Source organism: Cervus elaphus, chromosome 4, assembly GCF_910594005.1.
Source record: "Cervus elaphus chromosome 4, mCerEla1.1, whole genome shotgun sequence".
In the NCBI taxonomy this organism is placed as follows: Eukaryota; Metazoa; Chordata; class Mammalia; order Artiodactyla; family Cervidae; genus Cervus; species Cervus elaphus.
In genome coordinates this window covers 11,026,145-11,040,315 of record NC_057818.1, presented here as the reverse complement: position 1 = coordinate 11,040,315, position 14,171 = coordinate 11,026,145, and the positions used below count along the sequence as shown (strand labels likewise).

The window sequence follows — 14,171 nt, the reverse complement described above, 5'->3', positions numbered from 1 at the left end:
TTCCTGACCCAGGAATCAAACTGGTGTCTCCTATGTCTTCTGTATTGCAGGTGGATTTTTTTACTAATGAGCCACCTGGGAAGCCCAAAGCTGAAATCAAGATAGGCGGGAGAAACATCAACAACCTCAGAAATGTGGATGATAGCATTCTAACGGCAGAAAGTAAAGAGGAACTAAAGAACCTCTTGATGAGGGTGAAGGAGGAGAGTGAAAGAGCTGGCTTAAGATTAAATATTAGAAAACTAAGATCATGGCATCTGGTCCCTTTACTGCATAGCAAATAGAAGGGGAAAATGTGGAGGTAGTGACAGATTTCCTCTTCTTGGACTCCAAAATCACTGAAGATGGTGACTGCAGCCATGAAATCAGAAGACAATTGCTTCTTCACAGGAAAGCTATGACAAACCTAGACACTGTTGAAAAGCAGAGACAATACTCTACTGACAAAAGTCCATATACCTAAGGCTATGGTCTTCCCAGTGGTCACGTACAGTTGTGAGAACTGGACCGTAAAGAGGGCAGAAAGAATGCCAAAGAATTGATGCTTTTGAACTATGGTGCTGGAGAAGATTCCTGAAAGTCCCTTGGACAGTAAGGAGGTCAAACCAGTCAATCTTAAGGGAGATTAACTCTGAATATTCACTGGAAGGAGTGATGCTGAAGCTGAAGATCATTATTTTGGTCATCTGATGTGAACAGATGACTCAATTGAAAAGTTCTGATGCTGGGAAAGACTGAGGAAGGAAGGAGGAAAAGAAGGAAAAGAGGGTGTCAGAGAATGAGATGGCTGGACGGTATCACCAATGAAATGAACATGAACTTGGGCAAACTCCAGGAGATGGTGAGGGACAGGGAGGCCTGGCGTGCTGCAGTCTATGGGGTCACAAAGAGTCGGGCACGGCTGGGTGAATAAACAACGACAAAAAGAACACCCTCACAGTGAACTCTCCTGCTTTTGCCAGCCCAAATCTTCCTGGATGCCTTGATTGGTTCGGGGATAGACATGTGACCCAAGCTAGACCCAGAGAGTTAGTCATGGAGTGTTTGTTGGGACACTTGGAAAAAGTGATGCTCTGGGTTGTTAAGCTAGAAGAATGAAAGGCTGGAACTTCTGGTGGACATGCTGGAGGAAACCCCTCTGACAGTGAGGGGTACCAATCCTATATAAAGCAGAGCTGAATAATGGTGATATTGATGATACCATTACAGCATCTAGATCCAGGTGTTCCTGAAGCCAGATCAGACCTTGAGATGTTCAATCATGTGAGCTGATTATTTTGTGGTTTTCCTAAAGCCAGTTGGGAGTTGGGTAACTTTGGAATCCAATCAAAATAACCCTAATAGATCCTCATTATACAAATGGGGAAACAGGGGTCCAGAGAGGAAAAGGGTCATACAAGTTAGTGTCTGAGCTGGAACAGACTCAAGGATTCTGCACTCTTTTAGAAAACTTGTCTTCTAGATGTCTTCCCCAGTCTAGACCCTGGGGTTTGCCTGGGGCTCTGCTCTCACCCTCGTTTCATACTCTGGTACTTCTTAATCATCCTGCCTTCTCCCCCAACCAGCTCTCCTTCTACATACCTCCCCCATCCATCCCATCTCAGATCTTCTGAAATGGCTCTGTGTAAGCCTGAGCCTCCCCAGCAGTTCTCTCTTATCTGTGTCCTATTCTGAACTTCCAGAAAGCCAGCCACACTGATCACAGGGCCCCCCTTTTCACCTAGTCCCTGTATTGGTGATTCAAAACACTGAAGGTAGATTTCAAAGTCACAGTCAATGCTAGCCATTCCCTGCCCTTGCATCTCTCCGTAGTGTCCTCCGCTTCCCTCACCACCAATAAGAGCTGCTGTCAATGACAGCAATGATGTGATACAAACAGCACGTGTGTTTGGTCTTTGGAGCATATCATCTGACCCGCACACCTGTCTTAGGAGCAAGGGTGACTTCATGGAGGTGACTGTAGATGCCTATGAGGGGCAGGTGGAATAAAGGAGGAAGCTGATTAGATGACAGGAAGACAGTGGAGGCTGGAGAAGCACCAGGAAGGCCTCAGCCACTGTTACTGCTACACTACTTCCAGCAGAGTTTTCAGAGCCCTTTACAGACCTGAGCATTTAATCCTCAGAACAACCTATTGAGGCTGCTACCACTGTGATTCATTTGCCTCTGGGGTCTATATTCTGGAGAACCAGTACTTCCCAGAAGTTATGAATTTTTAAAAATGAAATTCTCAATGTTGACGACAAATTCCTTTCATTAAACACTTCAGACTCCTACACTGAGCTGCCAAGCAGGACAAGCAGGCAGGACAGATTTAGTCCATGAGCCGACAATGCGATTCCTCTGGCCTATTCATTCCTTTCATTCCACTGATAAGAAAATTTATGCCAAGAGAGCTCTACCCATATCCACATTCCTCTACTCCTAAGGCCCTCTTACCCTGTTACCTCGTATGTTTCCCAATCTTCAAAGTACAACTTAGGACCCTAGTCTAATGCAGGATCTCTAAGCATTTTACCATATCCCTCTCTGGTGTGTATATGTGTTCTTTTCAGTCTGCAATTATTTTATATCACTTTACATTTATGAAATGAGGTAGTTAATATAATGCATTTATGAGGATCATAATATATATTAATTAGCTGATTAGTCAACTGTTACAGTTATGTTGGTGGTAGTGGGTGGGGAGCAAACCTGTAAAAATATTACTTTTCTATAGGATTCTGTTTACATATAGTAAAAAGTCATGAATGTAAACAGGAGTCCACATTTAGACCCAAAGTATAATCACCTTCATGATGATGGAGTGAATTAAGTGACACCAGAATAATTTTCTTTGGTATATCATGACAGTTTAAAACAAATATACCACTTGTAACTCCAACCTATTCAGATCTATGTAGACTGTAGTATAGGGCATGTTAAATAATTTCACTAATCAGTTAATCAGTCTCCCAACCTGAAAGAACATGCAAGTTAGTAGTGCAGAGGACAATCAGAAAATGGAAAGGAAATTATCATTGGTTTCTTTTCCATTTTTTAAATCACTAAAACTGAAAACCAAAAGAACTTAGGAAGTTCTCAAGGATAGAGGATATACATAGACAAAATCCTGAGTCAGCTTGAACTCAAGAAACAGGAATTCCTCCACCTGCCAGGTTGGAAAGTTCATCCATTTACTACCACTCAAATGAAACCTTTTTAGCAGGGTCAAAAGGGCCTTTGTTTTGACATTTAATTCACTGGCGATGTATTTCCTGTGTTAGGATGCAAAACACCTCTCACATTGCTTTTTCATTAATTGCCTTCATTTTTCAAGTTCCCCGTGTGATTTATAGTCAATTAAAAACACCCTCAAAAGCCATGACTCATGTATGTTAAGTACAAATATGATTAATGGGACACCACAGACTCCGTGGGTGACCTGGCTACCAACCAAGGTCAGTGTCAAGGTGGCATGACCAAGAAACGTCTTGGTGAAAGGAACATGGGCGAAGGGCCGAAAGCCAGGAGTATAGGGTCATGGGTAATCTGGCACCGGACCCATTCAAAAAAAGCAAAATAGATACTTTTTTCCACATTACAGAGGAAGAATGAACTTGTCTATGAACAGAAAGAACATAATGCAGTAGAAATTTTCTATTTCATCCAGATTGACAAAAACAGATGGGAAAATTAAGTGGCAAATTTCTCTGATGGGTCATCACCAACATCAACAAAAGCTACAAGGCCGCAAGACCACAGAACTCTGGATAAGAGCCAGAGCACAGAAACCCTGGACTCAAAATTGGATGCCACCAATTACAAGCAATACAGCCATGGATAAATGGCCTCGCCTAGCCCAGCCTCAGTATCCTCACCTGTAAAATGGGCACATGAGTGTATTTTTTCCCTTAAGGTCTGTTATGAGGTTCAAGGTGACACTTAGAGAGCATGCAGTAAATATCAACTATGAAGGCCATAGATGCTGCACTGGTCAACTCTAGGGGAGCCTTTTAAATTTCCCAACATCTGCCCCTAATGTGGGCACACTTGTTACATTTTCTGGAAGTTCTCTAATACCTTAAATCAGTGGTTTCCCACAAAATGAGGTAAACAAAAACATTTGGCGCATTTTTTACAATACAAATTTACTCAAAAGACTGACTTATCTCTTGTTCAGTTCAGTCGCTCAGTCGTGTCCCACTCTTTGCGAATTGGTCCTTATTCCTATTTTGTTTGTTTTTTGATAACAATGACATTTTAAAAGTCTGGCCAAAGTAAATGGAGGTAGTCTCACTTTATCTCACTCATTAGCCTGCTTCTTCTTCTTCTTTTTTTTTTTTTCGTATTCAGACTAAGAAAAATGTTGTAAAATATACTCTTATCAATCCAAGATTTTTTTTTTTTAGGTTTTTTTTTTTTTTTGTCATACATTGATATGAATCAGCCATAGATTTACACGTATTTTAAAAATTCTATTGGTCCATGAAATTCAAATCCTAGAATCATTGCTTTAGATTCTTTTTTAATCTCTTCAGATTTTAATGGCCATGATTTGTCTGCTAATTTCAGGTTTAGATGGCCATCATAAGGATACCAAACCTATCTAAGATCTATGTATAATAATAATACTAACAACAAGAGCAATAATAATAACAGCAATGGCAAGAATAATAGTAATAACACTACCAGCTTCCAGCTACTCACAACTATGTTCTAAGCATCTTTCCATCAATCATTGCATTAACTCTAGAGTTAAAGACTGTGGTTATCCTTCTTAGAGAGATGAAATAATTCAGACTTGCAGGATTGTCATGCAGCTAACATGGGACTATGTCATTTGTTTGAACCCTAGTCAACATGAGTTTTAAACTGTATGACTTTAACCTCAATACTATAATCATCAGAAGAATGCAATCGGGGCCCATCCTTACTACAACTATCAGAAGGTCCCTGCCTGGGTGTTTCCAAGAGGGGGCAGTGAAGAAGCTGTTCTGCTCAGGGGAAAGCATGCCCTGCCAAGAAAAGCAGGAGGTAGTCCCAGGGGCATGGTCTCCTGTCCTGTTTGAATGGCGGTCTTTGTCTCATCCCCGTGTTGACCCAGGTTAGTCAGAGGCAGCGGCCTCCGTTGTGGCCTCATTACATCTCTTTCAGGAGTCTTTTTGACTGGGGTCGCTTTGCTGTGTTAGGATCTGTGTAGAGACAGTGAGCTTATGCCCATACTTGAGTTCCTCCATGCTGTCCAGCCTCTCTCGCAGTTAGCTTGGCTCTGTGATTAGGTCTGGCCAAGAGTGTGAACAGAAACAATACACGTCCCTTTTGAGCTCAAGTGGCTAAACATCCGTGGTGCCTTCTCCACCCTTCTCCTTGTCCCCCTCTCTGCCAGCTTGATGACTTGGCCAAATACAGCAGGACCAAGAAGGGAGCCACTTGCGTCCTCAAGTTCCTGCGTAGAGGGCAGCTCCATAAAGGAGAGTTACCCAGAGAGAGGCCAGCTACGGTTCCCTTAGCAAACAGACCCCTCCCTGCTGCCAGGAAGGTCTGTCTGAGCTGATTAGAGCAGGGCAGAGTGTTCCGTTCTGTGATTTTTCAGGACACAAGATAGCCAGGGCCTTATCACTTGGTCTTTGTCCACATCAGCCGGTTGGCTGGTCAGCTTTCCAGGCCAACTCTTCTTCTGGAGCCTGGGAGGCTGTAACCAGGGTCACTACCCAAATCTCGTGGTACCAAGATAGTGGCTACCAGAATCGCATGATTTTCACATTGCAGAAGAAGCAACCTCATCAACCAGTTTTAGAGAATTCTGGGTCTTGGAGGCCTCGAAGGACTGCCTACAACCAACCTCGGACAGAGCCCTCCCTGAGTCCAAAGATCATGAGTGGATGTCTCCTTTCTGAGTTTCTGCCTTTTAAACTGTCTTCCTCTTTCTTCTTGTACTTCTCACAGAAAATGAGAATAACCACATCTTCCCAGCTCTCCTTTCAAGACTGAGATGAAGCCAAGTGCTCCTGAGTTGGGGGCTTTGCCTCACCCTGTGAAAGATACAGTGATAAACTCCCTTGGTTACTTCAGAAGAAATAGTGGGATGCCATGTTTTGATCCTAGACGCTTGTTGGAAAATGGCCCTTTAAAGACGAAAGCAAGTCTAGTTACTGGAAAGGAGAGCAGAATAAAGAGTTATTTGGATGTGAGGAAAATAAAAGGCTTTAGAACAACTGAAGGAAAAATGTATCGGAGTGAGCAGTGAATAAAATATTATGGAAATGAAAGGAGTGGAGGTGACCATTAGTAACAGTTAAAACAGAAAGAGATAAGTCAGTGAGAATTGAAGAGAAAGATGAAAAAGGATAAAAGGAAATATTACTGTCTGAACAAAGAGAGCAGGAAGTCGTGGACAGAATAAACATTTACTGGAAGGTTCTGAATGCTGAACACAGAATTGGTTGAATATAAGTCTGGGGTGTAAGCAGATATACTATGTCTGCCAGGCAAAGAGAAAACATTTTCAGACAAGTTTATAGAATGGTGAAAAGTCTGGACATCAATTGATTGATTATGCTGTATTTTATACTTCCTGCAAGACAAAAATTCACGATGATTGGAAGCCAAAGCTCTTGTAAAATATTACAAAGAAAAATGGAAAGTGTCAGTGTCATAGGAGGAGTTCAAGGTAATGTTACTAACCTGGTTTCTTTTAACCTCTGTTATTACCTAGATCATCAGCTTATATTTACATGTTACTGAATGATCCCTAACCATTTCCAGGATCTTGGCAGTGACCTCACATATCTAAGTACACTTAAACCACTGATTCTGTTTGATTCTTCCCAGTTTTCCTCCAGATGTTAGCCTTGTGACAATATGGTCTTCATTCTGAGAGAACGCACCACTCACTGGCTTTTTGGCTAATCACATTTTTCAGAGATAGAAGAGGTCTTGTGTTGGACCACAGAGATATGAATGAAAGGAACTAAGAATGAGAAGGGAAGGAGGGAGATGTAAAATATTGGTTGTTTGGGGGAAAAAATCTGTTCAAAGTTTTGGACTTTTTATTTCTTCCTGCATGTTGAATAGAGCAAAATACATTGTTATTACTTCCAGAAATCCAGATTTTCCCAAACAGTAGTCAGTAGGCATTCTCAGCTCTGTGAAAACTTTCTTCTTCATTTAGGCACAATTAACCTTATTCACAGTATCTATGACAACCTATGCTCACTGTTTTGAGATAAACTGGAAAGTAGCAGCCCAGATCTGTTCTTTGTCCATTATTTTCCCCTAGTAATACATATAGACCCACAGTTTCATTGACAGGGGAGGGGGCTGGTCAGATTTTGCTGATCCAACAATTCACTTACAAAATCACATATAAATTATTAAATATCCTCAAATCACCAACTTTTACTGAATGTGCTATCATTGATAATCAACCCAGTTCCATTTCACTTTTACTAGCTTATACAGAATCAACAACCATAACCCACTAAATTACTTAGAGGATTAAAAAAAATAAAAACCTACACAGACACACACAAAACTGTAATATTGGAATGTACAGGATGGTCTAGTTTAAATTAAAAAGATCCCCAAAGTATGATTGTTTCCAGCTTCTCAGAGGTGAATTAAAAGCTGTTTGGTGTCGTGAAGATTACAGAAGCAATCACATTTATGGGCCTGCTTTGCATACCAACTCTATTAATTTCCATACTCAGGGTGGCTTCACATTTCCACACATGTTAATATAGATGCCATTTGGGATAATCACTTGGGAAAAAAAGGGAAAGGAGAGAGAGAGACAGAAGAGAGGGAGATGAAGCAGACGAGAGGAGAGGAGAGCCAGAAAAAAATGGTTCTCGGAAGCCAAGTTCCATTTAAAATATAGTGATTCTGATAAACAGAAGAATCAAAAGACAAATGAGAGTTCCTGATGGCCTGACCCAGGAGTCACATCAGGGATCAAATTAACAATGAAACCACATGTTGGAATTCACTCACTGGGCCAGTCCTGCACCTTGTCATTATAGACCCTAATTACTAAAATGATTTCATTGGCATAATTGCATCAAGACATGCATGGGCTTCACCTTGCAGGGCTCCCTCGATCCTCAACACTGCATCTTCATTACTGTGTTCCTTTCAACCCTTAAAATGTGTCCCAGCCTCACAGAACAGTCCAGTTGAGCCGGCTGAATGTTCTTCCCCTTTCATTTAAACATGCTCGCCACATAGCACAGAAGTGAAGGGACACAGTCAGCCCAGAAGGCAAACCTGGGACCACAGCTCAAGTGTAGAGTTATCTTCCCCAAACCACAGAGCATCTGACCAAGCTAAGCCACCGTTTTTATATCCTTCACTCCAAACGTTAAAGAATGGTGCTCAAGAGCCTGCAATTAAATGGTTATTTGCCTACCATCAATTTTAAATTCATTGTGCTAAAACAAAACCATGCTTTTTTTGCATCTAGCAATGCATTCCATGCCCTCGTAAAGATAAAACAATATAATATTGGCATTAAAAAGAGGAAGATATTATAACCACAGATCTGAGGGTAGTATATTTTAAGGAAATCAATCGGAATTTGGGGGAATTTGAGCTTAATCCACAAAATAGCCAGTAGAGCTTTAGAATCTTTCAGAAAACCACATTATTAGTCTTAAGAGTGTAAATTCCTATACCTAAAAATTCCCAGAAGCTAACCTCCTGCTCTGGATGTTATTTTTATCCAGTGCTACGTATGAGAAATCCAGGTAGAACAGCAATCCACAGGAAGGCAATGGTCTGTTCTCAGGATCTGCCCAGAGGAAATGGATTTCATTTCCTTCCCATAGGTCAATACTCATGGTGGAGGCTAGTGGTCCCCTTTCCTGGGAGCAGTCAGGAAATGCTCGCTGGTGATCAAATGTGACAAAGACACACACCACTCGATTTACCTCTAAGCTGACAAAGCCCTAATTCAAGACTTTCCACCCTGGGTCAAACAGTGACAAGAAAATTGATCAGAAAACTCTCAGCTTAGGGAATCCCGTATGCTGAGGGACATTCTTAAACATCAGTGAATAGGCCAAAAGTACTGTTGAGTGACTTTGCTTACAGTTTAAAATTGCCTGGTCCTCAATGAATTCAGCTGGCTGATCGATATGGAACACTTTCTGCTGAAATCCAGGAGTGCAGTCCAAATCTTCTGCAGATGTTAGCAGCAGCACCTGAGAAAACCAAAGCCATCAATATTTTAACGCAGCTTATATGTTTGCCCTGCTAACTTTTTTACCAAATCTGTGACTTTTAGAAATGAGCTGAGGTTTTAATTTCATTTCCCAAATGAAGAGGTAAGTTGATACTTCTCCTGTGGCTGCCAACCATTCACTTTGGCAATGAGACTTGGAAAACACACAAATGGGAACAGCTGTTGCAGTTTCCATTAAGTTGCAGTTAAAGAAATAACTTCGTCAGATTTTTACACCTGCTTAGAATCTCACCATGGTTTTCCATGTGTGAAATTTCATTACAGAAACTGTCAATTTCATATGATGCCTGAGCGAAAACCAACTTCACTTTCATAGATGCAAAGGATCATTGTCACCGATGAAGAGGAGGAAAACAGAACTATTTCACTGGAAGTTACTTCTAACAAGAATTCAAGGGCTCTAGACCTTCACAGTACAACATGGTGGCCATGAGCCACCCATGGATTCTGAGCACCTGGAATGTAGCCGTGCTGAAAGTGTCAGCAGAAAGTACATGTGGAATTTTGAAGACTAAATACCGAAAACAAAAATATAGTAAAATGTATAATTAATGATTTGTATATAGATTACATGCTAATATGCTACTTTACAGATTGGACCAAATCGAGTCACTATTAAAATTAATTTTACCCCTTTCTTTTTACTTCAGTTAGTTTCATTATTAGGCATTTAAAATTTTACAATTGCTTCTGAAGTCTCAGCTTTGTCTTTGGAAATTCTTAGGGCATTTCACTCAGAAGTCAAAATTCAGGTTATATGATTTGGAACATAAAAGTTAAGTGACAACTCCAGTCTCCACAGCAGCGCTATGATGTACTTAGCATATTATAAAACACATTTAACAGACAAGGGGCCCAACATTCTGTGTGTGTTAGTCACTTAGTCATGTCTGACTCTGCAACCCCATGGACTGTAGTACACTGGGCTCCTCTGTCCATGGAATTCTCCAGGCAAGAATATAAGTGGGTAGCCATTCTCTTCTCCAGGGGATCTTCCCGACCCAGGGATTGAACCCGGGTCTCCTGCACTGCAGGCAGGTTCTTTACCCTCTGAGCCACCAGGGACGCCCTCCAACATCCTAGAGAGGTTAACAGTTGCTCCAAACCACACAGCTGGAATGGGTGGAGCCAGGATCTGAGTCCAGGTTTAAGTGTCCTCCGCTTTCGACAGAGCTCTGCTCCCACCCTTCAGGCAGGACATCGCCTGGGATATTTCTCTGAAACCTGTGGGATGCTGCTTTATCTGAGTCTGGTGCCAGCAGCCAGTGTGTAGAAATTCACATCCCCAATACCATCACCACAACTGATGAGAACTGCTGTGTGTTCACCCTCAGGTGAAACAGTTAAGAGGCAACCATTCTGTCTCCCACTTGGCCCTGAGCGCCAATTGTCCATGGTGGTATCTGGCTTGATAGCTCATCGTGCATCAGATGTCTTCTCCTTGGCTCATTTTCTCATCCCTTGTTGCTATTTTTTCTGACATCACCCTCCAAATAAGACTGCTGGCACTCACGTCTTTGACTCAGTGTCTGCTTCTTGGGAAACTAAACTTTGATACCATGAGGGAAACTCTTAACCACTGTACACAGGCTGTTGAAAACTCATTATAGTCCCTACCAGCAAACTCAAAGGAGTGTGCAAAAGGTTGGAAGCTGTGGAACCAGGGCCTCTCTCTAAATATGAACTCTCTGAAATGCACTGAACCCAAGGAACGAGAGCAAGAATCAATCTCCCAGGGTTCACAGTGTGGCTGGCCTGAGAAACATCAGAGGAATTGAAATGGGAGAGTCACCACCCTGACCGGCATCACCCTTCTAAAAATCAAAGGGGGAAGGATGCTCTAATTCCATATCTGAGAACTTCTGCGTGTAAATCTTTCCATTGCCTTGAGAGCAGGGTCTGGGTAGATCGCTTCTGAGACAACTGTAACCCTGACATCCCAAGTGGTGCACACAGAAAACGCAGATTCAGGACTCAGAATCATTTGCTGGCAATTTTACAAGCAGAAAATCTATAACTGGCGAGCGTTAATTCAGTTAAACATCAAATGGTCGAGGGTCTTCCCCAGGCACCGTGTGCCTACAATTATATATTAACCTTTTAATCAGCTAATTCTTCCCTCAAATCTCAGACCAGGAAACCAGTCATCCCAGAGAGGCTAAGGTAGATGACATTTCTCCAGGGCTGCTGAGCTAAGCATTCAGGACCAACTGAAAGTACGGGCGCGTGGCATTCCTGGTGCTTATCTGTCTGTGGCTCAGTCTCTGTCCTGGCTTCTTGGCAGGTTCTATTCAGGATTCCTCTGGAACCACAAAAGAAAGATAAGCCATTTCCAACTGCAGACCCTCAGGGAGGGTGGGAGTGGTGTGAGCACTCTCAGAGGCTCAGTTTTGTTTTTGCAAGTTCTTGAATCACTCCATCCAGTAGTCAAAATTCAGGTTACGTGCTTGGCAGTATGAACACACAGCACTCTCCTGGGCAAGAGTGACCTAGCAGGGTTAGAACCAGTCAAACAATTCACTCACTTCCTCCTCCTTGTGTCCACCCATTCACTTGCTCCCAGACCATTATTAAACTCCTGGGATTCAGTGAGCTCTTGGCTAGGTGTTTTCCTGAAGCTTATAGAGAAGCCCTGTAACACAGTTATTAAAAGCATGAGCTCCGGAGTCATTTGACTTCGTTCATTCTTGGTTTTGCCCTTTACTGACTGTGCGACTTGGCATTTTTTCCCATCACTCTGGCATCAGTTTTCTTATGTAGGTAAATATGAAAAATAAGATGTGCATTGACAATGGCCTTGTGGGTCCAATGGAATGAATGAGGCATATAAAGCAATTGGAATAGTGTTGCATAGGATAAGCAGTCAAGAGTGCTGTTAGTATAGGCTAGAAAAGGTGAGAGGCTTTAACAAATCATAATTTAATTAATTGATTAACTAAAATTAAAATCTAATGTGAAAGGAAATCACGGTTCTCTTCAGGAGCATGGACAAGCTGGGAGCCAGGGACTCTAACATCATTTAGAGGAATCAAAGAAAGCAAACCCACAGAAGGATCATTTTTGCTTTGATCTCAAAGATGGGTCTGAACTAGCTGGGTAAATATAGAGGAGCCAGAGGAATCTTTTTAACTAACACATACTTTGCTTTCACATGAATTCCTTTATGCCTCTCCAGGTTTCATGTAACAGATCTCTGAAATGACAAGACTGCATTTTAAAAAGAATCCAGACTAATTTAATGCTCCCCAAAAGTTGAACGTCTGACTGGGCAGTAGTGATAGAATGTTGTAGCTGTTGCTATCGCCCCCTGAGGGAAATGCTACCCACTCCAGTGTTCTGGCCTGGAGAATTCCATGGATTGTATAATCCATGAGGTCACAAAGAGTTGGACACAACTGAGCGACTTTCATTTCAATTCACTTCACTTGAATTTTTAGCAGATTTGGCTGTAAATAGTATTTGGCTGTGAACTTACATGTCTTCAATTTCAATAACATTGAATTTGGTGGAATATCCTTCAGTGGTTTAAGATAAGTACTCAGACGTTAAAAAGCAGAGACATTACTTTGCCAGCAAAGGTCCGTGTAGTCAAAGCTATGGTTTTTCCAATAGTCATGTATGGCTGTGAGAGTTGGACCATAAAGAAGGCTGAGTGCTGAAGAATTAATGCTTTTGAACTGTGGTGCTGGAGAAGACTCTAGAGAATCCCTTGGACTACAAGGAGTTCAAGCCAGTCAATACTAGAGGAAATCAATCCTGAATATTCATTGGAAGAACTGATGCTGACACTCTAATGCTTTGGCCACCTGATGTGAAGAGCTGACTCATTAGAAAGGACCCTGATGCTGGGAGAGACTGAGGGCAGGAGGAGAAGGGGACGGCAGAGGATGAGATGGTTGGATGGCATCACTGACTCAAGGGACTTGGTTTGAGCAATCTCTGGGAGATGGTGAAGGACAGGGAGGCCTGGCGTGCTGCAGTCCATAGGGTCGCAAAGAGTCAGACATGACTGAGCGACTGAACAACAACTCGGACAGCACTCCATATGTGGGCAGCCCCTTCTCCAATATCGTCAGGTGTCACTATTTTAAATAGGCGATCTGGACATGCTTTTCCCCATACTCACTTTAACATTTCTAGAATACATGCTATCAGTAACATTCCAAATGCATCTGTAGTGCCCAGGCAGTAATGGTCTTCCTATATGGGTCCTCCGTTCATTCATGCATTACTTGGCACCTCAAAAACAATAAGCAACTGATACACCTTTGGACGCTCAGCAATGATCAAATTTTATGATAACCAAAGGATTTCTATTATGTGAAAATTACTATTAGCCTGCTCATAAAAGCAGATTTATGCCCAGACAGACTATAAACACAGGGCAGAACCACACTGGTTCTGTAGGATTCCAGTTTACCAACAGCCAGTTACCAGTTGTAACCCTCTGTGGCTCAGTTTCCTCAGAAAATGAGGATAGTATCTTACAGGCTATTATGAAGATTAAGTGAGTTAATTATTATAAAGAGCCTTCCATGGTACTGGACACATAGTAATTGCTCAATAAATGTTTTCTATCAGTATTATCATTTCTTTATATCATGTTTAAACCAATACTTATGATTCACCTATATACCCCAGGATGAGACACTGACAAATATCAAAATACTACTTCACTGCTGCTGTAAAATTGTTCAATGAATAGACTGTGCTCGGGAATATCAGAGGGAAACAGAAGGGACCTGACTCAGATAGAAGAGCAAGAGGGAATGTGTACTTGGGGTCAGCTGCCCAGCTGACCTATAGGCCCAGGACCTATTGTGGGCTGAACTGTGCTGCTTTTGCTGGACACCGAGCATCCTTGACTCATTTGAAAAGACCGTGATGCTGGGAAAGATTGAGGGCAGGAGGAGAAGGGGACAACCGAGGATGAGATAGTTGGATGGCA

The 14,171-nt window shown here is 42.0% G+C and overlaps 1 protein-coding gene across 2 annotated transcripts in view; it reads right to left on the bottom strand.

The window, feature by feature from the left end:
- Positions 1-14,171, bottom strand: part of CDH13 (cadherin 13) — a 981,031-nt gene that overhangs the window by 760,603 nt on the left and 206,257 nt on the right. For both annotated transcript variants that reach the window (XM_043898157.1, XM_043898156.1), the window contains one exon: positions 9,071-9,182. In XM_043898157.1, the coding sequence (XP_043754092.1) occupies positions 9,071-9,182 (112 nt within the window). The remainder of the gene's footprint in view (positions 1-9,070; positions 9,183-14,171) is intronic.